Source organism: Varroa destructor, unplaced genomic scaffold, assembly GCF_002443255.2.
Source record: "Varroa destructor unplaced genomic scaffold, Vdes_3.0 BEIS01000001.1, whole genome shotgun sequence".
Lineage (NCBI taxonomy): Eukaryota > Metazoa > Arthropoda > Arachnida > Mesostigmata > Varroidae > Varroa > Varroa destructor.
This window is the reverse complement of record NW_019211454.1, coordinates 40,796,304-40,817,872: the sequence shown is the minus strand read 5'-3', so window position 1 is coordinate 40,817,872 and position 21,569 is coordinate 40,796,304. Positions and strand designations below refer to the sequence as shown.

The window sequence follows — 21,569 nt, the reverse complement described above, 5'->3', positions numbered from 1 at the left end:
CAGATCTTAGTAGGCGACGCAACGGTCACAGCCTCAAATAAGACACCGGACGGTGTGAAGTAAGGCTACAGGAAAGAGCCAGTAGTGCGACGTAAGTCAGGATGGTAGTTCCGACTTTACAACGAATGACCAGGTAACCAAGTGGACGAAAGTAACATACTTGTGCGAAAGAGAGTAGAAAATGTACGTATGCGTAATTCAGGTGGTGAGACACTACGTGAATGAGCGGGGCAAGATACCAGGGTGAGCTTGTCCTTAGGCCCCTGCCGCCTTTCACGATGGGCAATCGGGAAAATTAACAAATTGCACTGTCCATAGTCCCGCTAGAAGCGCTCAAGTGGTGAGCAAGTATCAGGACGACATATGAGAGCAACCGTCAGCAACGAGAGCAGTAACGAGAGCATCTATCAACCAACAGAAAGGCTGCAGATCTTTCTAGTTCGCCCAGATCCCCCTGAACATTCACGCTCCGCTGTAATCAGACGCCCTAGGAGGTACCTAAGCATCAAAAAGAGGACAACGTTTCTTAGCCTCGTAAAATTATGGTCACACAGAAGCATCTTACAGAGCCAAAAAGTACGATTAAAGAATAGGTCGTGTTTTGTGTCTTTCACTCATTCCGCGCGCACTAACGGTGTGCAAAAGAAACAGTGAAAGGTCGTGAAAACAAATTGACGAGAGTAGTATACTTCGGAGGAAGTTCCCGTTTCCGTACCTTGTCATACTCTCTTGTCAGTGTCTGTATGGTGGCGGTGCATGAAATTTAGTTAGAATTACAAAAACTCGGTGTGCTTGTTTCGTATGCAATAAGACGTAAAGGAAAAACAAAAAGAAGACGAAATAAAAGAAATAGAAGACGAGTTAGCAGAGTTCGAAGGAAGTTCGCAAAATAGATTGAATAGAATAGGCAAGGATGAACAATAACATAGAGAATTCACGTAAGAACTGAGAGAACGCCGAACACTGGAAAACGACCTTGAAGGCTGATCGCAATAGAAAACGACGATAGGAAAGATTGTGTAAACTTGATTAGCCTAGCTATCATCTCGATACCATTGTATGCTAGAGTAATACTGAATTTCGATAACACACTTAACGTATATAATACACTGTTAGAATTAAAAGGTGTTTAGAATATGTCGGTGGACCAGAGAAGTCAATTTAACAACAAGTTTATTTATACCGCGTCATTTTATGATGTCCTTTCGAATTTATGAATATTTTCATAAAGGGTGCAGTTAAATGATTTAGATGCTACATTTGGACATCATCTACTATCGTTTGTATAATGTCGAACGGACCTCATACTAAACGGTTAGTGTCGTCTTGATCTTATCAATTTCTATTCTCCTTGACGCCAGCCCTCTTTGGTGTATCCCTTCTCTGCAGATATGTTCAAAATTGCCCCACGACCCAGACATTTGCTACTAAAGACTAGATTTGCCTACTGGTGATTAACTTGCCTCCTAAGAACCCATGGAACATTGATAGATTCCTTTGTCCACATCGTTGAATTTTATGCCCATAGAATAGCAAGCAAATAGCTACGCGTCTGTAGTGTTTCGTAGTTTTTATAGAACTCGGCTTTGAAATATAGACAATAGCTTTCATGATGATACGCTGCTGCTGCTACGCCCCGGTTTTGCTAGGGTATCAAAGAGGCATTGCTCTGCTTGTATATGAGTCTATCAAATAGACACGGTTGGCCGTAATAGAAACTGCTACATGCTTGTGGGTACTTCCTAATTTCAAAAAGACAGCAAATGACTTAAAGAACCATGTGCATGAAACAAATCAGCATAGTAGAGAAAACAACTTGTTCCGCTTGTAACATTTTTTGTGACGAAACACAGTAATACATATGTATACGTACTTTTGACCTGCTGCACCAAAGGGGAGCAGTTCAGTACATCATTGGTATCATTATAACGTTCTACAATATTCGAATAAATAACCTTACGAGTGTATCGGTATCATCATTGTGTTTCAGCCCGATTCGAGCGACCATATAATTTGTTAGTACGCTAACGAATAGTATGGTCCAGCTTCTCTCGTTTGCGCTTTTTCTTTCTTTTCAATCTGAAACTTCTGCTGTCCCCTTAATAAAACGAAGGCATTCTTCGTTCGGCCAAACCTCATTTGGCCCACCATCCATCGAATTATCCATGTATCTCCTACGAGCGTCGTGCAAATTCCCACGGAGCTGGCTAGCAAGCGTAAGCACAACATTCTCCTACTCGTTCATACATTAAGTTCTGGAGTTCTCGTGGCGTCTGTCGACATCGCTGACTCAAACTGACTGACATAAAAACCTCTTGTACTCGTACTTATTACGTTAAAAGTATAAAAGTCGTTATATGACCTTTCGATGCAAAGCTTGACCGTTATCACCGTCACATAAATACGTCGCATAGAAGTTAGAACAACCGTAACAATACTGGTAATCGTTGTAGCTCTATGTGGTATCGCGTAAATACATTCACTTGTATATCGCAGTTGTAAGTTAGATTGATCACGATTGCGAAATTCTCCTTTGTTTACTTTTACGCAAACAAGACGCTGGAACAAGGTAAAACATTAACTAGCTAACAACAGACAGACAGACAGCGCAGGCAGATTGGGCAAGTTCACTGGAACGTTTTGGGTCGCTGTTCCCATCGCTTCCACCATATAGAAATAGAAAAAGTCTCGCGGAATTCTCTTCGTTCTTAGCAGGACAAAGCGCGAAGGGCATATGTCGCAGAAGAACAACTTTATAGAGTAGGCAACTATGCACCGCTCGACAGATTAAAGTAGAACCACTGTCCATCGTATAACGGTATCGTGCGTACACTCTAACCTCTAATAATATTGTAAGTATGTATAAGAGCCCTTTATCATCTCTGTATGCCCTGTCCGTCCTAGCTGGCCTTCTTCGCCAAAGTAGAAATGGCAGACAATCAGGTGCGCACATTCATAGATAGATTCGAAACTTTCTTTGACGCTTGGTACTATGGACTTTGCTAAAACACAAAGGGCGATATTCCGGTCGATCTAGTAAATATGACCTAAAGATTAGGATAGAAATTTGTCTAGAGCACAACAACATCTGCGTTCACATAATGGTGTAATTTTTCTCTAATTAAGGTAACAGTTCGTTCCCACATGTGTTGCCTGATATTCTTTAGCCACTCGAAAAAACAGCTTCCGCACAAGAGAGGCTGTGGGAGAAAGAAGGACACGAAGCAAACTAACGAACTCACATAGGCAAATACAAATGACGCTTTCTTAAGTAGGACAGCCGCAGGTACAGCACTCGCAGGCGAACGAAGACAGATCGCTGGGTAACCCAGATCGTATTGCGCCAAGTGTTTACACTGTCGTTCACCCTTTTAAAAACTGCGTAGTTTCCTTTCACGGTGACGAAGACCATGACATCACTGGCTGGCTGGCATTACTAGCATCTGGTAGATATTGTATTACCCGACATGTTACATAATACCTACCTAGTGCGGAGTTTTAAGCTTAAATTAACCATCTTGTTATAGAGGGCATTTTGATCGTTGTAATAAGAAGACATCTCCACATATTATATACACGTCAGAATACCATAAGCTGTAAAGCAGGAGATTTTTTTTTTGTCCATTTTATATCCACATAATCTTGTCCATAATAGAAAGTTTTGAATTACTAGAATTGAATTAGGAGAATTGAATTTTTATTGTGTTGTGTAAAATTTGCATTACGTTTTCCTTAGTAGATGTTTCACAGTACATTCATCTCAATTAGCGTTTTTTGCTCTATGAGAGAACGCACACACAACCCGAAGCAGTGCATCATGTATGATATCTAAGATTCTTAGTTCTTGATAAAATATGTTCTCATGCCAGCTGTTTGATAATGTGAGGCAACGCTCTACTTCAATGCATTACTGAAGACTAGCTTACCCTTGACAATGCACTATAATCTAGTCTTCCGTAGAATTGTACTATTTGGCTATAGTCTGTGAACTTAGATTTTTCATTTTCACAAATTCACATGAAGGCCGTGTCTGTATCGAACATTGAATTAGTTATATTACGTCGTGGGTGTAAAGATGGAGACATGCTGGACGGTTTTCGCTGGCGGGTGAAGGGGTTGATTGATTATCTCGCGCTCGCCCTTTCCAGTCGCGTCGTACCCTTCACGAAATAGATGGGCAATGCCGAAATTTTAAGACAAAATGATAGTACTGTTCACAGAAGACCTAGTATTATAAGCGATTTATAGGATGAATGTTATAAAAGCTAAATACGCTATCCGAAAACCCTTATTAGCTTTTGATAGCGAACGTTGTAACAAACAAAAGAAGAATTCGCTATAACTGAGGTTGTTTCCTCAACGTAACAACCATCGGCAATTTGTCGCCTCCGGTGTCCGATAATGTTGACGGGCTTAACGGCTTAAATTGACAGCTGCGGGATCAATCCAGACAATGATCGTTTGATCTTCGCGGTCGCTAGTCATCGTATCAATGTACCGTGACCAGCTAGCTGTTGACGAACATGAGCAGAAAGAACGCTCTTCACTGGGTGCCGCAGTATCAATCGTGGATAGGTTGATCGCTTGTTCCCTATGCCCCTCGATTGCATTGCTAGCTCACTGGCAGACAAATCTAGCGAAGAGCCCAGTTCGTGGCCGTGGAAGCGCCTGGCGATCAGGCTGGCGGTCCGTATGGTCAAAGCTCCCATCTTCCGAAGCGGGGCTGCTTGTGATTTGATCGGAAGCTAGCAGGCGGCACAGCCAAAGAAGGACGTTTGCGTCGTTTATGATAAGAGGAGAGTAGATCAATTCGCTGACTGACACGTCAATTCAGCGCGGGCATTCAAGGCTTGCCTAATTTACATATCTTCTCCTCTGCCTTGATCCAGCGATCTAGTCAGGTCTGTTGCCGGTTATCCAAACAAGAAGTAAAGTGCCTATGAAAGAAAGTTAAGGGCCTTCCTTGTCGAATTTGTGCTTCCTTCAAAAATGCCACTGCTGCTGACGGAGACGTTGCAACTGACAGGATGTCTGTAGCAAGACATGCCCTTTGACATCCCTGATCACTCTCAAAGAGCTGAAAATGCATTTCAGTCTACATGTACTAGTAGATATCGGACCGAATAGAGAATGATTACGGAAAAGTCTAGATGCATATGTTTTGTATACACATCTGCATGGTAGTCGAGTTGTTGTTCAAAAAACCTATTTCTTAATTTCCACATCTCTATCGCACTCTTTTGAAGTGGAGAAGCATTTTGGCCACCAATGAATTCCGGTACCCTGCAACATTTGCTTAGAAGCTAACTTATCATGCAAATAGTATCAAAATAATATTGGCTTCTTTATTTCCTGAAATAAAGTGAAAAACGCCACAGTTAGATTCAGTTCTAAGTTAGTAAATTATAGTCGATGCTTTATTTCTATCGCTTACATCTAAGGTGGATTTAATAATATCTCTCTGTAATAACGTTCTATATATTATGTATATCACGTTTACTCATTCGTTATTGTAAGATATATCCGATACTATTTCCCACTCAACAGCGATCGTCATCACCACAATGCCGGCAAAACAGATGGGACCTGCCGGTAAGTGCACTGGTGTTCGTAGTTAGCAGATTTACTGTTTAACTTAGAATATTCTATTTCGTTCGCTACGTAATCCAATCCTAGAGCTAGCTTCGCGACGCGGAGCGTTGCGACAACCTTAAACCTTTCGAACACCTATGAGGAGCACGCATTTAAATGCGTCCTAATGTAACATCGATACGCTGACCTGATAAGGAATCCGCCTTTCTATATATAAGGGCGCCAATGCCTGCTCTTTAGCTTTATACTGTTTTTGTATAAGAGCAGCGTGATCCAGCCTTATTATATATATATATATATATATATATATATATATATATATATATTCAATGAATTAAATACCGAACTCTCTGTTCCCTTTTACAATGTTTACTTTTAGGTTTCGGCGGTTAACCTCTCTCATTACGGTGCCGTGAGCAGGCGAGCAGGGGCAATCGTGATTAAAACGGCACACTGTTATAGCTTAAAAGCGAGAAAAGAGCACATTGAAGCTAATAAGAAGCTATAGATGCATAGGGTCAAGAAAGTTTCAAGAAGTTGGCTATGTATCAACTGCATCCATCGTTTAAACGTTCCGGTTGTCCCTTTCGAAGTAATCCACACCGATCTCGATGAACGCGTTGCATTGCTCTTTCCAGCCGTTAAAACAAATTTTGAACTCAATCGCAGAAATACAACTCAGATCTGCTCTGGATTTTTCTTGCATTTTCTCGATCACTTCTAATGTTTTTTCTTCTGAGTGTTTCCTTAGAGAGGGAAAAAATTCGAAGGAAATGAACTTTAATGAATAGAGAGGCAGAGACTTCGAATTGTTATTCGAAGTAAATGGTGACGTCTGAGCGAGCGCATTGTCATTAGAAGTAAGTTATAACTTGTTATCACATGGTTAGGACCTAGGCAAGCAGTATTACGCGCATTTATCCCAACTTATTGGTATTACTTGTTAGTGACCTAAAACCATAGATTCGCCTGTGTTCGAGTAAGGGTGCAAGCAGAAGCTCGCTTTTTGACCTAGACTCTCACGGCGTTCTTCGGTCTGACCATCCCTTAGACCAACACTCAGACTATTATTCTTTTGGCCCCACATAATATCTGTACCTCAATATGCGTCGTCTGTAATACCGCGTTGAAGCAAATCCGGCTTCATTTGAAGATTGCCCTAAAGTAGCCGGATGCAGGCCTGTATCTAATCGAAATTTAAGTCCTTTAGTACAATCCTTCCTGTGATCCCTCCACATAATTTTAAAAACGATCCGACATAACTCATAGGTGGTGCCAAATTCTTCCGCGAAGTGCTTGAAGTTGATTTGACGATACTTCAATATAAGCTGTTTTGGTCTCTTCATGTTTGTGATTTTACTCGTTTCGAGAGGTTTGCCAGAACAAGAGTTGTCTTCATGATTTTCGTCTTTACACAGACGATGAGCTCGCTCTTCAGGATTATTTTCGTTTTCCAACAAGCGAAACATAGCTGAGGTCATTCCCTTCGGACAGCTCGCAAAACAACACGCACACATTCAAATAACCTGAAACTTGGCCTGTAAATATCTTGTGATAGGGGTAGGGCCATTAACCACGTAAAGAGTTGGTTTTTGTAAAGACATGATACGCGCTCTATCGTGACATTTATGACCAAGTATAATATAAGGCGTATATATATAGTATAATATAAGGCGGACAATAGCGCGTCCAAAACCTAGGTTCCAATTCTTCTGGTACAAGGATACGGCTGGAATAGGGCACACAGGCACAGGCAGACAGTATCATGAAGCTAGATTGCCGTTAGACCTGCCAAAAACTTCTTGAAGCATTTGATATTATTGCTACTACTTATCATTACTTACAAAGCAAAATATACAATGGATCATGGCCTTCAGCCGACTCTTCCCATGGCCCGTGTAAATAGCTTCTACTACTATTTATCAATAGTAACCCGCCTACTTATTTTTTTGGTCGAACCAGACATCATCGAGGCATTCTTCTTCTTCCGTCGTGATTGGGGCACCCCTTCCAGTCGTACTTACCGCCCTGGCAGGAATTAAATCTGTAAACGCGTTCCTCAAGCTAGAAGATGAATTTTCCTTTCTCCAATTGACTGAACAAACAGATGTCACTATTCTCCTTCAATATTCGATATACGCTCCCGCTGGGCTGCACTTGCTTTGTCTCTGCTTCTTTTAGATAGCAAGGCATAATGATGCCCATACATTAGGCCATCTAGAGAAGTCTACAAATATCTACGGACACATGTTACAAACTTCGGAAACTCACGAAGATTGTCTCTCAAGTGAAGGTGCGCATTCGCCACAGAAGCTAACTCGTAGGTTCACCCTGCTGTTTCATATGTAGACAAGCAAGAATGTATATACCAGACGATATTTCTCTGCACTACTTAGCCTATAATGCGTATTTGAATCCAAAGCCTATCTCTAGCGGAAACAAAGCGTCTAACTTGTCAGATTGGCGTTACGCTTAGCACCAGCACCAAATGACGCGCGATGAGGTAACAATGCAATGGTACGTACGTACGTACGTACGTACGCAGTAAACGAACTCGAAGCCAAAAACGTTCAGTCGCCCATTCTCATTCGACCCAAACCTCTCTCGGTATCCGATTTTTAGCGCTACCGGTTTAATTCAATTGGCAGCTAATGACGCACGTATCATTAATAAACGTTGCGTCCAAAGGACAGAACGTGGACAGGAGGCTTCCAGGAAAAAAAAAAAAGGGGTTCGTTTTCATTCGACTCTCCCCTTGCGTTTCGAGGTCCATAACGAGAGTAACACGAAGAAGAAATCAAAAGTCACTAGAACTAGGGGACCGCTTCTAGAGCACGTTAATCTGAAGCTCGACTTTTAAGTCTGCCTTTCAAAGCAAACAGATTGCGCATGCCGAGATTTTTCGAGCTTCAGACAGCTTGAGAAAAAGCAGGCTCAGACATCAAGTGTGACGAAGTTTTTATCAGACCGGTTCATGGAGGTATAAGTATATACATATGTGGTATAAGCCAACGAGTCGCAAGCGGAAATATTTATATGTGTTTGTAAATTTTAGACTTTTTCCATCTAGGATGATCTGTATGTGAAGTGCTTTGTATGCATGCTTATGTCAGTTACCGGCGACCCGATTAACTGAGGCAACAGAGATAACGGCGAAGAACAGGACTCTGTTGTTGTCCTGTTGTGAATGGGACTTAGCTGGTCAGACCTGTTACAGAGTTTGGTATGAACATGATTATAGCTTGTCACCAATTTTAGGCTTCTCTTATATTCACATACAAAACTTTGTTGTTAGATAGCTGATTGCGGCGAAAAGGTTAAGCTAGAAATGCTGAGAGGCTCCGTTCTCTGTGTTCGATGCAATACAGCACTCAAAATGTATTATGTTTATTAAAAAAATGCAAGAGTTAGATGAAAAGAGTCCAAAACCTTTTAGGTGAGAAAAATAGATATGAAAAGCTTGATGCTTTGTTTGCTTCCCGTTCGGTCGAGGAAATCAAGTGTCCGGAGAAGTTAAGTAGGACAGCGCAGTTTCCTCCCAATATTTAGATTTATGTTAGGTCTTTGTTTAAGAGGCTAAAAATCTGAGCTGTAAAGAAGTACCAAATTGCATAATATTTACCGATCTCATACCAGTGTCAAAACAATACACACACACACTTGGAGCTAAAAAATAACGTAAATATACAAAAACGCTAGACGCGAATGCATCGGGAAGCGCGAAATGCTTTCGGAGGGGTCGTAAGCGACTGCTCTCACACATTATCACCCGATTCTGTCTGCACTTTCCTGCAATCATCCTGCTGATTTCTCGGCCAGCGAATAGTTGGCGATACCAACCCTAAGATCTCATCGCTTGGCTTTGGCGTTACGTTTTTCCCACCACTCACAAAATACCGGTTCATGACGTCTTTACTATTTGACAACCCCAGCTGTCCGCGCTCAAATACGTCAGCAAACATCAAGCAGCTTCTGTTCATTTTATGGAGTAGGAAAAGCGATGAGAAGAATAAAGTCGAACTATATTCGTGACCCTACAGATGCAAGTCGGTCTACAGACTGTATCCAAGGGGAGAATTGCACGAGGCTGCTCAGGAGACCAGGCTGTACGGCTCCTAAAGGAACCAATCATTTCGGCGTTATTCGGTTTAGCAGCTTCTATATAATTTATTGGTCGATAATGCTATTCGTTTTATTTGCAAATCTACACAGCGGATTTGCGTCAACTCGCCAGAGTAGCCGGACTACTCGCTGAAAAGGGAGGGGAACATGAGTGGCTATGGTGTTAATGCAAAAGTAATTGTCAATGATCAATCGCAGGCCATTTGCTCTAATACGTAACACTAGGTGCCCCTTATTTCGATGTTGTTGTCTGCTGCACTCTGTAACATACTCTCTGCGTGGTGGAACCGATAACAAGGAACGCTGATAGAAGTAATGCAAATCATGATATGCTATGTGGGTATTTCAGACTACTTTAAGAGTACCTATATATGTACGTCTTTGCTTATTTGGAGTTTCTCTCTACAGTAACCAAGCCGTGGAGGGCGTCTCACTTCCGGAACGAGCGAGTATGAATCAGAAGACAACTTAAATGAAACGAAAACCATCCTGATTTGAAACTTTATGACACTCATCTAACTATAGCTGTTGTTACTGAAGCCTTGACAATTGAGTCGTACCTCGCTTCGTAAATCGCTTCGAACTTCCGGCGTTTGACTTATCTAGGTGTTTCATATATCAGTTGCTGACTAAATCTTTCCTAACTTGGTACTAGAATCATTTTCTGCTGGCCTACGCATACATACACAGATCTACATCTGGATGAAGACATATAGCGAAGACACTACTGCCATCTGAAGAATGACATATGACATCTAGCCGATCCTTTCTCGTAATCCTCAGAACGACATCACAGCATCTGAACGACGTTGTTTACCAAAGCAACTGATACATTTTTCTTTTCATATCTGTGAGCAACTATTAGGATGCCATATTTTTATACCATAGCGCAACTCCAAGTGTCGAGCTTAAGTATGGTCCAGTTGGCATATTGCTATATACAGTGTCTGAATAATATATGAGAAAGTCTTCTTGTGCTATCTTTTTTAGTATATTGACTGGTTTCATCTTGACTATGTACACGCATATTGAAATAGATCTTATTCATTTCAATTATACCCTGACCATGAAGCGGGTGGTATGAAATCGCCTTGTCGATCCAACTATTCATTCACATCAACCGCTAAACGCCTCTTCCCACCATTTAGAGGTATAGTTTTATAACTTCTTAATTTTTTTTTTTTTATTGGGTTACAAATTTGCAAGCGATTATCTAATAAGGTAATTTCCTGGTGTTCATATGGTGCCAAACACGCACACTTCGTATAATATTTGCGTCCCCATAATCACGTAAGATCGACCTTGGGAACCACTAGTCGCAACAGGAACGTGAAGAACAACCTTTCCTCTAGCTTGGTTCCATTTTGGCAGATAACAAAAGAGAACACAAATGCCGACTGCGTCTTTGTACAATGATGGACAGATTTTCGATAAAGTCATCAAAGAAGCATCAGAACATACAAACCCGTCGAAGTTTTCGGATTTGGAAAACCGCTGCCGGCAGCGTTAACGATGCCTTGCCATCGTAAATAATATCGCCGTAAATAATATATATATATATAGCGAATAGGGTGAGTCAACGCTTCCAGCCGTGTGTATAACAGCATACAAGACTGTACGAAACGTAATTAGCTTTCCGCCTGTCCTTTTATAACTGGCGGTATTTTTGGGGGGTTCTTTCCATACTTGTCATACTATAGCTAATTCGTTGGTGGTAAGGTTTGCAGCAAATGCTATCGTATGTCAACGTTTTTGTGAACTTGACAGGGGAACCGTATTACGATTACCCCGAATTAGTGCTTTAGGTTGTGGAAGCGCAGTTTTGGGGAAAAGTGCAGTTGTTGACAGGCTCAAGTAGATCAGAAACACAATCATTGGACCCGCACGTTTTCCGCCATAATAATGCGTAGCAGGGCCCCCGTGTCTAATTATAATAATAATACGAAACTATGCTCTGGAATAAAATGATTGAGATCTACCAGCCGTTTCCTATAAACACGATTTACAGTTAAGTGGCTTGTCGGAAATCAAGCGTGAGGCAAGCTCTTTTAATATATAGGAACTTCATCGCGATCGTCATGTCACATTACCGTTAAATATGACCAAGTAGAATCTCTATTAGCCAAATCACAAAAATCATTATACAATTTCAAGTTCTATTCTATGGAGGGATGAGACCAAGTTTGAATCTTGAACTTGTTCATAGATCGCCTCGCGGTCCGGTTCATAGGCCTTTGCCGTAATAAATATCAATAATAGTACTTTTATGCGCAAATTATTTTTAAATAAAATTTTGTGACAGTGTACCACACGCACAAGCGTGCAGTAGTACATCGGCAGTTTTTTTCGTCATGATCTGCATAATACACAAGTTTTTCTAATTGATACTGGGTGCTTAACCTACTCGCGCTTTTCCGCTGTCCTAAATTACATTCATTGGAAGGCGTACGAGCTCATCTTTAGTCACATTATACATTCATACATATATAAGCACGTATACATGCATTGCGCGCTTGCGAAATCGCATACGCGTATTGCATACGCACATATACACCTTAGCTTTGATGTAAAAAAATAACAAGGTGCTAACCTTAATCGTCCGGGCTGATCGCCTGAGCTCTTACGAGAAGAAACAACCCGCCTTCCACCGGTCTGTGCCTATGCACGGTGGAATGGAGACAATTATAGACTCTTCAGCTTATACAAATATCGTCTTCGAATATTCCTAGATTATAACGTGAAAAGTAAGTACGCAGGATAGAACCGGACTAATGCAGTAAGTTCAGTAACTGGCCCACTCTCTGCAGTTCCGCTCACTGAATTTCCCCGTCTACGGCGTATCGTTCACTAGTTTTAGACGCTGTCACGGTTCCCACAATTATTTGCGTACGATTACATGCGCTTACTCAATATATATATATATATATATATTGCAATAGTACCCATCTAAGACGCAGAGCGCTGAGCAATATAGCATAATATTACGGCAAATGCTATAGTATTCCTTGTGTTGTTGTAGCGACACTCTTAGCCTTCAACGGACAGCTATGTCCATCAATGCTATTTCACCTTAATAATAATAACATTCCACTGAAAGAACCAGAGGGACCATATTTGTGGTACTACATATGCTACAGGCACTGAAAAGTCACTGGGCAACATCATTAGGTGGGGGTATTGCGCTAATAGAGCTCACCAGACGTCTTGTTCTTCCTCCACCTCCTCTCAGCCAAGACATCTCTTGACCGTGTCCGAAATGACTTACAACGTTCCTGCCCCGAAACACTTTTAAGCTAACAACTAGGTGTAACGTAACCCGAATGAGACGGCGTCGCTTTCTGGAAGCGAAAAACGAGGCACGACGAAGCTGACAGCCGAAGCGCCGCTGGTTGAAGGCGGCAGCCTAGCTCGTAAACGCCAAACGAATGAACTCGTATCCATAAACGACGAGATGCTGAAAGAGATGAAGGAATGGATGGCAGCATACGGCCGCCTCGTTTGTAGCTTTCGTCAGCGTTCGGTACTGCAAAAAGCCTAACATTGTCGCGATTTCTTAGTAGAATTATCGAATGTGTGCATTTATACATTTGTTCTGGATAGAGCTTTACCTCTTACTCCTTGATACATATCTCGATGCAGCTTGTAGTATGACGTTCAGTAATAGACAAACAACAATATGGTGTTTTTCATACCGCCTAGACTAGTTGGATTAGCTTTTCACCGAAGACAAAATAGTTTCAAGTCATGTTCGCCATACTCACGCTTTGATTACATACACATGTACATACATTCATCACATAACAGCAAAGGGTAAGTGGTGTGCTTATGCGTCATCAGCCTGCAGGGTTAGGCAACAAAGATCAGCCAATCAATTCCAGTTTAGTGAGCAGCAACTATAGGAGAATATCTTTTTCTCCCCCCTTACTTGCTATTACCCTCTCTCCCTCTTTCTGCCCTTCTGCAGAAGTCATGATAAGCTGGGAGGTACGATGGGTTTCGAAGTGACGGAAACGATGTCGTCGCTGCAACGGCATGATTGGGAAAAACCATGGATTGTTACGGGCTACGGAACTGAAGACGTACGTAAGAATGCGAAGCGCCTTTCACGAGGAGATTGAGGGGTCGACAATAGCGCTCGTGATAGAAACAGAGAAGTGAGAATACGCAGAGGTAAATCGAATGAATATGCCACTCGATTTGGCACCGTAGAAAGATGGGTGACGCAGACGTTGATACATTGGACCTAGGCGATATAGGAGCTTCGCTACTGATTTCGAACAGGTTTCTACTCGATAAACGGTAAGCTAGGAAGTCAGGAAACTCGGAATAGTAGAAAACTCAACGCAGCGTAAGGCTATTGATTGTCGGGAGACTTAGGGAAGGTCATAGGTAGTGGTAAATTGGGGCGCCACACTTACTGCGGACCTTCGAGTCGTCGCCGGCTAGGAACCTGGCGAGAATCTAATCCTCCTTCTCTGTACAGTGCTTGCTGAAGCTACTGCTTTCCCTAGCCCTGTTATTGCCCATGTACTGTTTTCTGCCCAGTATTTCGAAATGGCCTGCCGTGCTGTGCGTGAACCTCTACGCAGCCCTACCACCATATATAGTATATTCGCATATGTGCTCTATACAGAAAGGAGGACTGTTTAGGAAGGTCAGACCAGTAAAAAATCGAACAGAAGACATCCACGAAAACGGGCCAAATGATTTTAAAAATCGCATTAACAGTAAAATAAGTCAGATTTAATGAAACTTTTCGAATTTATTTTTCCTTAGCAGCATGCCTCGTACAACCGGTTGCCTGTAGCACCTAACCACAATTGTCCGAATCATTCTAACAGAATAATAATATAACATTACAACTTCCCGCACAAAACTGAGTACGGGCTGTTTTGGACGCCGCCGATATTTGATTTCCTACCCATGATATTTTTTTTGTATACTGGCAGTGATCGTTTCGCTGATATAGGACATTTCGTACCAAATGTCTCATATGGACTACAGAAGTAACGTTATGCTCCTAGAATTTCGCCACCCAGAGCAGACAAGTACATAAAATACTATGCTTGAGATTTTTCTAACAAACAGGAAATTTGCTTTGAAATGCTAAATGCTAAAAAAAAATCGCTAACTGCTTTGGGGTTTTTTAAATAGTACAAAATTACTACTGGCTTTGTTATTGTTTTACATGGTTATTTGGTGTATCAATTAACTATTAAGTATAATTATTATTCCGGATTACATACAAGTTAGACATTATAACGTATAATTCATATGATTAAAATAAATGTCCATTTATTTCTTGTTATTGGGAGCTTCGCATTTCACTGGATGCGCGAAGTAGACCAGACCGTCTGCATGATTTACGTTTCGTTTACATTTTTATAACTATAATCAACCATATGTACATAATAATATGTCTATCAATCATGTTACTAGCCCTTCTTGTGCTAGATTATAAAGCGCAGTATAAATAGAGAGAGAGCAGGGCATTAGGCTTTCCGGCGAACACACAGGGTAGTGACGGGAGGAATAAGCGGGGCAACGAAACTGCGGAACTCAACTGACAACTTCTTATATCGATCACTTTTTTCCTTCTGATTGTTTCCGTTTGTCTGCCGTCCTCATTTCCCACCCAGTAGAAACCACTGAGTTAGCCGATTGGAAAGTAAAATTTATTCTATTTTTACCCTCGACTTGACAGAAGTTCTTGTTCAGTTGCCTTTATTGTGATGACGATCCTTCGGCTGCTGCTAATATTTTTCCAGCTATTTTTCACCCATTACCGATGAAGAACAACCTTGCCTCCATTTTACAGCTTATGACATCTAAATGGACGATGACTCCGCCCGTACTATTAAATCTCTCATTCCTTGCTATTTGCCTACCTATCAGAGCCGCCGCTATAAACGTTTTTACCAATAGCGATTTAACCATACGGTATGTTTCGTATTGAATGAACGGCCCCACAACATGCCCATATGTGGATGTAACCATAATCAGTCGGTTTAGGTTTTCCGTTTGAACCTGTTCCGTTTGAACGAAGCGTCGAGCACATTGAGTACATGTACATCTGCAGACACCCCGCCGGAGAGGTTTGTCTCAATAGAGACAGAAACTATATCGATCAGGTCAATGATATTATATATGTCACGGTTAGAGTTTGTTTTGAAATGAAAATTGCTGCTTACTAGCTTTGCAGGTTCGTTGCCGACTTATTGCTGCTTAATACTACAGGCGCCCTGCAACATGAACAGCTTTTCTATGAATTGATATGGTGTATCTGCTCAAGAAGCGAATTAGCCTTAAGTATTCGCCATACGGATCGAGTCAATCGAATTCGGGTGACAACCAGGCTCAACTCCAAAAGACCTTGTTTACTTGGTGTGTTAACCATCGCCTCCTCTTCTTGTTTGTGATCTCGGCCATGCCACTAAATCACTAGTTCTGAGAAGAGAAAGAACTTCGAGTGCCACTTCCGTCCTTCACCCTGTGTTCCAGGGGTTTCCGTATCCGGCTTGATGCGGTGGTTGTGGATGCGTGTAGGTGGCCTGTTGACTGTCCTAGGATCCAATTGGTTTGCTGCTGGAATGAATTAACATCGCATAAGTCGCCCTAGCCCTGTACATTAGCATCACTTCGAATTGCCTGCATCTCTCGTTTGCCCCTTTCTTTTCCAGTCTCGAACGCTAGCTTCAGTCCTAATTTACTGGTTTTCCTCTGCGCTATTTCTGTTCTCTCTATTTTTCTTTAGGTCTTCAGGCAACTTGACCTATTGAATCGAATGAGGTCATCGTCCTCGTGTGGCGCAGATCTGCTCGATTTAGTAGCGGTATGCGCGCCGAGCGCATCCAGCAAGGAGCCGCGCCGCAAAAGCTACAAGGGCGGAAGAAGTTTGTGTACCGCTTCCGTAGTCCCGCAGGTCGAGCTGAGATGTGGTGCTTGTCCAAAAGTTTCGAAAGTACGAAGCTGGCTTCCGGGAAACCACTAGATTTTTCAGCATGAACCAATCTCTTGAAGCGACGACGACCGAGTGAAGGTCATCGTAAGGAACACGAGACACGGTCTCGGGGCTGTCACTGCAGGCAACGGAATTAACGCTTACAGGGTACGAGTTTGTATTGTGTGAACGTTATTTTACCCACCGCCACTACTACTGCTGCAGCCGCGATTCCCTGAAAACGCGCACGCGTTCTGAAGATCACGATTGCTTCATGTAGATTTATCAGCTAAGATAACATTAGCAACAGCAGGAAGTTATTGCCAACAGGCTTACTTGGTATGCTGTCAATCTGCCAGCGAAGTCAGCCCAAGCGTTGCTTGACTGGCTTGTCGGTTAGCCACTTTTAGAAGCACGGAAGAAGAGATTAGCCCTCGTACAAGGGCTCCGGGCACCCAGAGAAGCTGCACGGGTGACCCCAGTCTACTACGCGAAATCAGTGCAGGCTATTGGTCGCAGGCCGGGAATGATGGTAAAAAAGTGTGTCGGGAGGGGGTTCGTAGAGGAATCTTGACCAGCCTGTGGCGTTCAGTGAGGTAGCGACCGACAGTCAAAACACCCACGCGAAGGCCAGGAATGCCTGGTTCACTGTTCGGTTTACCTTGGTGTGCTTTGGTTTAGTCCTGGGCAGCGGATCCAGGTCTTGACCGTATGCAACCGTTAGTTTGCTGCTGTTGAACCTATATTTATACAGTAAAAAGCAAGGGGAATCGAAGGCATTTAATTCTGTCGTGCGTGCCGGCCCACTGTAACCCTAGTAAGAAGTATCTTTTGCTAAATCCGCCTTCCAAACTTCTACGGATGCCAGTTGATCGAGCGTTTATCAATTGAGCCCATTTCCATAAAACAACCAATATGTTTAGCAGTGCCTCATCAGGTTAGCAAAGGGGCGTCTTTTTTGGGTGTGGCACAAAGAAAGCTCGAACTTACAAGAGCCGAACGATAAAGCAGTTTGCTTACGTACCGTTCTTTTACGTCGCCATGAATACTGCGCAATATGGGCGTGCGCTCTATAGGACAGCCGACTAGAATAATACCTTGCTTCACATGTAGCTCCCATCGAAAACAGCCAAGAAAGTTGTATACTTATGTGAATAGTATGATATAATAAAATATAGTATTTTCTAAACCTCTCTTACATTCAATGACGCATTTTATAGCAAAGCTGTATTTCTAGTAAATTGCGTAATATAAAAATTTACTAAACAGACATTTCTAATTTAACAGTGCGTGAATCCACGGCTCTCAGTCTCGTGAACTGTTAGAGTAAACACCCTTATATATGCATCTATGTCTGCTTAAAAGTATAAAAATGTTGTTTTTCTACCACATCAAGATATATATATATATATATTTTTTTATTTGGTATGTAGTATTGACCGTATGCAGTATAGTTAGTTTCATTGCTTACCATGTATAGACTGCTTGTACGGTGAGTCTATCCACCGAACCGCTGGTGGCCGAGGAGTATTCCGATCCTCGGCGTCCAAGTATAGCGTTGGCCTTGGCCGTTCCTAGGTGACGGAACTTAACGTCGAATACTGGGCTGGGGGGCTGTTTGTAAAACGTGGGTAGCTTGTCCACGCATAGGGACCTAGACCTGTCTCGTCGCGGTACCGGAATGGGCCCCTTCACTTCGTGTTGTACCATCACTTTCATTTTGGATGACGACGTTGGCGCCATCGGAAAGTCGTGCACGTCTGGCGGACTGTACGACTGCGTGGCTGTGTTAGGTGAGTGCATCGACAGGCCTCCTAAGTTGAGTTGCACCTTCTTGCGCTTCTTTGTACCCCCTGTTCCCGTCTCCGCGCCCCCTGTCCCTTGCTCGCAGCGATTCACCAGCATGATTGTTGATACGCTCGTCAGCTTCTTCGCTACGCCCAGCCTCAGCGGAAAGACGGTCGGCCGGCGGACGATCGTTTTCAGCTTTAAAAAGACTTTCAGATCTCCTCCGAGCGGATGCGATAAAGCTGTCTGTCGTCTATTAGCGTACAACAATCGACGACCGGTGGCAGATTGCTAGTTGGCTGTTGTCTGTGTTTGTTTGCTGTTGCAGATGTTTACACATTGACGCTGTAGCTGTTTCTGCGATTGTTGGCTGGCTACGCAATCCGTGTCAGTAAACAATTTTCAACGTAGCATAGCGCTAACGGCTGTGAGCGCTGGCTGGGTCCTTGTCCGTGCGTTAGGGGCAGGCAAGGCCCTAGCACCAATTTGTCACTCGCCACTTTGTTCCCTTCTACTTTGGTTGTGATGAGTTCAGGCGACCCTGTAGATTTAATCTTGATCAAGGATAATCATAGTAACACCAAGAAGGACAATAATGACGCATGTACGGTTGTAACTCCCAATGAAATGATAACGTGTTTCGAAAAGCCAAACAGGAACCATAAATGTATTGGAGTATCAAATCTATAACAGTATAGTCGTAGGTTGCCTTTGGGATACGCAGGGAGGCAAATCACACAATTGAAAACACTATACTAATACACCTCAGTTCAGTAGATAGATCTGGCCGTGCCCTTCTTGTAACGGCTGAAGCAATAGTTGCTGTCGTAGCTGATAACGGTCTTGCTATCTTCGCTGTACAATGACCCGTTCGATGATGCAAGTGACGATAAACACGTGATCCAGTGCAAAACGATTGTGTTGTTAGTACCGGCTGACCACAATGATAAATCACGTATCAGCGACCCAAACAATGACTGATCGGCCTCTACCACACCATTGACCATAGGCGGAATGATTGTGTACTCCCAGACAGTCAACGAACATCTAGGCGGACAGGCAGATGGACATACATGATAGGAATAAAAAGCTGTGCTGCCGTGGTACCACTTCGCCGTTGGTCAACCGCAGCGTAACTGCTGGTCCTAAAGTTGACGACACCGTCGAGTTCACGCGTCTGCTACTTCACCGAGACTTCCGCCAGTTAATATGATGGGATGACACTCGACGTTTGCCGTTGGTCGCATCGAATGGACAGTATGTCTCGTCGTCTCGTTCCCTGTTTCGATCGTTGTCAACTCGAACTGCACTAAACAAACAACAGTTCGATGTGTGCTTACTATTAGATAGCCTAATCATTGATTTATCGATGTCCCTAGAGGCGCGGCTCATTTCCTGGCTTTTCCTGTAACTTTATTCTGAGGCCACCTAGCGACCTTGTGTTGTTAGTCGTCTTGTCGAAATCGTGCATACTGTCTTGCTTTTATGACTGAAAGAGGTAAGCCGTTCTCAATTAGATTGAGTTTTGTAAACACGCTGACGACACCTATAACCGGTAGAAATATCAACTATGGCAGAGTATCTGCAGCAGCCAGTTGCACACACACAGACACGTTCACGAAGACAAATCATGGATTACGCTGTCCATACATCTTATGCATATGATTTACAGTGATATTATTACTATTATCGCTTCTAATGGGTGAGAGAATATACAGTGCAGTGGCTTTTCGTCGGGTTACTGTTTGCATAAATCTATTACATTTAATGCAAAATATTTTGCACTTATAGTTTCGATAGAACGAAGTTCTAATATATCTTCGGTGTATTTATGCAACAGCATTCGCATAGATGTCGACCCCTGGGTTAAGAATTAACTGCTGAGTCCTGTTTAGCGTAGGGTGACTTATTAATTATTTAATTCTATCTTATTCGTCGGTACTTCCCGTAGACAAGGAACGAGACCAGCCTGATTCGATGCTTTATCTTCCGGTTTGTTACGCTGTTCGTCGAAGTTACCCCTCGACTCTAATGTAGCACGATCGCTGCGGTAGATTTCGATGGCAATTGCTTCGTTGTTGAGCCTTCTGTTGTTCTTTCGCAAAAGCTCGTTTCTGCTTCGTGGGGCCACAACAGGCTTCGATAGGACATAACAACGTCCGAACGCCGAAGGCCGGCAGGCGGTCCGGTCGCGGAATAAATAATGCGAAATCGTAGAAGAAAACACACACAGGCCAGATGGCTATATACATGAACTTTTAATATCCAAGCCCTGATTGACATATATGAATAAGGTAACAACTGCGCGCGAAGCCCTTTTTGCGAAGTGGTTGGTTTCCTCCTCTTTCTGTTTGTTGTTACGGCGGCTGTTCATCGCCTTAGTGGTATCAGTTTATCTATTATTTTCGCTTTAACCCTTTTTTCACACTTACTCTCCCTTCGGTATCAATTAGATAAATACACGGTCCGCCTCGTTGAACCTTTGCTAGGGAAACCTCTAAAATCAATTCCTCTTCGCTCAAAACCTGGCTAGTCATTAATCCTTGGTCGTCATCTTCTGCATTTTATTTGACTCCGGGAATCATATCTGTATATTTTGCCTCTGTTGTGGCTACTTGACCTTTGCGTGTGTGTCTGTCTGTGTATCCCTATTTCTCCTGAACGACTGTTTACTTTGTGGTTTGGGCGTGCATATGCACGTGTATGTTTGTGTAACTAATTGAATTTAGAACATTTGTTCACACGTTTATACTAAGACACGCACTTGGATTTTTATGGCATGCTATGCTATGGCAGCTGTCTCTGTGGATCCTTTAGCGGCCGTTGCCGTTTGTGCTATCATCGTTCTTGTTGTCGTTGCTGTCGTTGTTATTACTACCCGGAACTGCCTCGTGTCACCTTTTGGCTCTGACTGTGGCGCCGCGCACTTTTCCTTGAATTTTGCTTCAGTCTTTTTTGTCTCATCAATCGATCCATGTAATATTTTGTTGTTATTGTCGCGGCAATTATAAACAATATCGTTTTAGAAGCTGGTTGTATTGCACCAACTCAGTAGTGAAACTAGCGTTATGGCCAATTTCAAATACCACCGCACTACTACGACTGTTATTCTGCTGACGTTGTTCGA

At 42.7% G+C, this 21,569-nt stretch overlaps 1 protein-coding gene and 1 long non-coding RNA gene across 9 annotated transcripts in view; one reads left to right on the top strand and one right to left on the bottom strand.

Annotated features, from left to right (window-relative positions):
• LOC111242932 (GTPase-activating Rap/Ran-GAP domain-like protein 3) overlaps window positions 1–21,569 on the bottom strand; it is a 389,128-nt gene that overhangs the window by 59,822 nt on the left and 307,737 nt on the right. For 5 of the 8 annotated variants that reach the window (XR_015318501.1, XM_086976694.1, XM_086976695.1 and 2 more), the window contains exon 1: window positions 18,126–21,093. The exons of the other annotated variants lie outside the window; for them this stretch is intronic. Coding sequence is in view for 4 of the 5 variants with exons in the window: in XM_086976694.1 (XP_086832820.1) it covers window positions 18,126–18,559 (434 nt within the window). In the remaining variant the exon portion in view is untranslated. Of the gene's footprint in view, window positions 1–18,125; window positions 21,094–21,569 lie in introns of those variants that run through there. 8 annotated transcript variants of the gene reach the window in all.
• LOC147758638 (uncharacterized) overlaps window positions 1–21,569 on the top strand; it is a 32,859-nt gene that overhangs the window by 4,188 nt on the left and 7,102 nt on the right. The window lies entirely within an intron of this gene.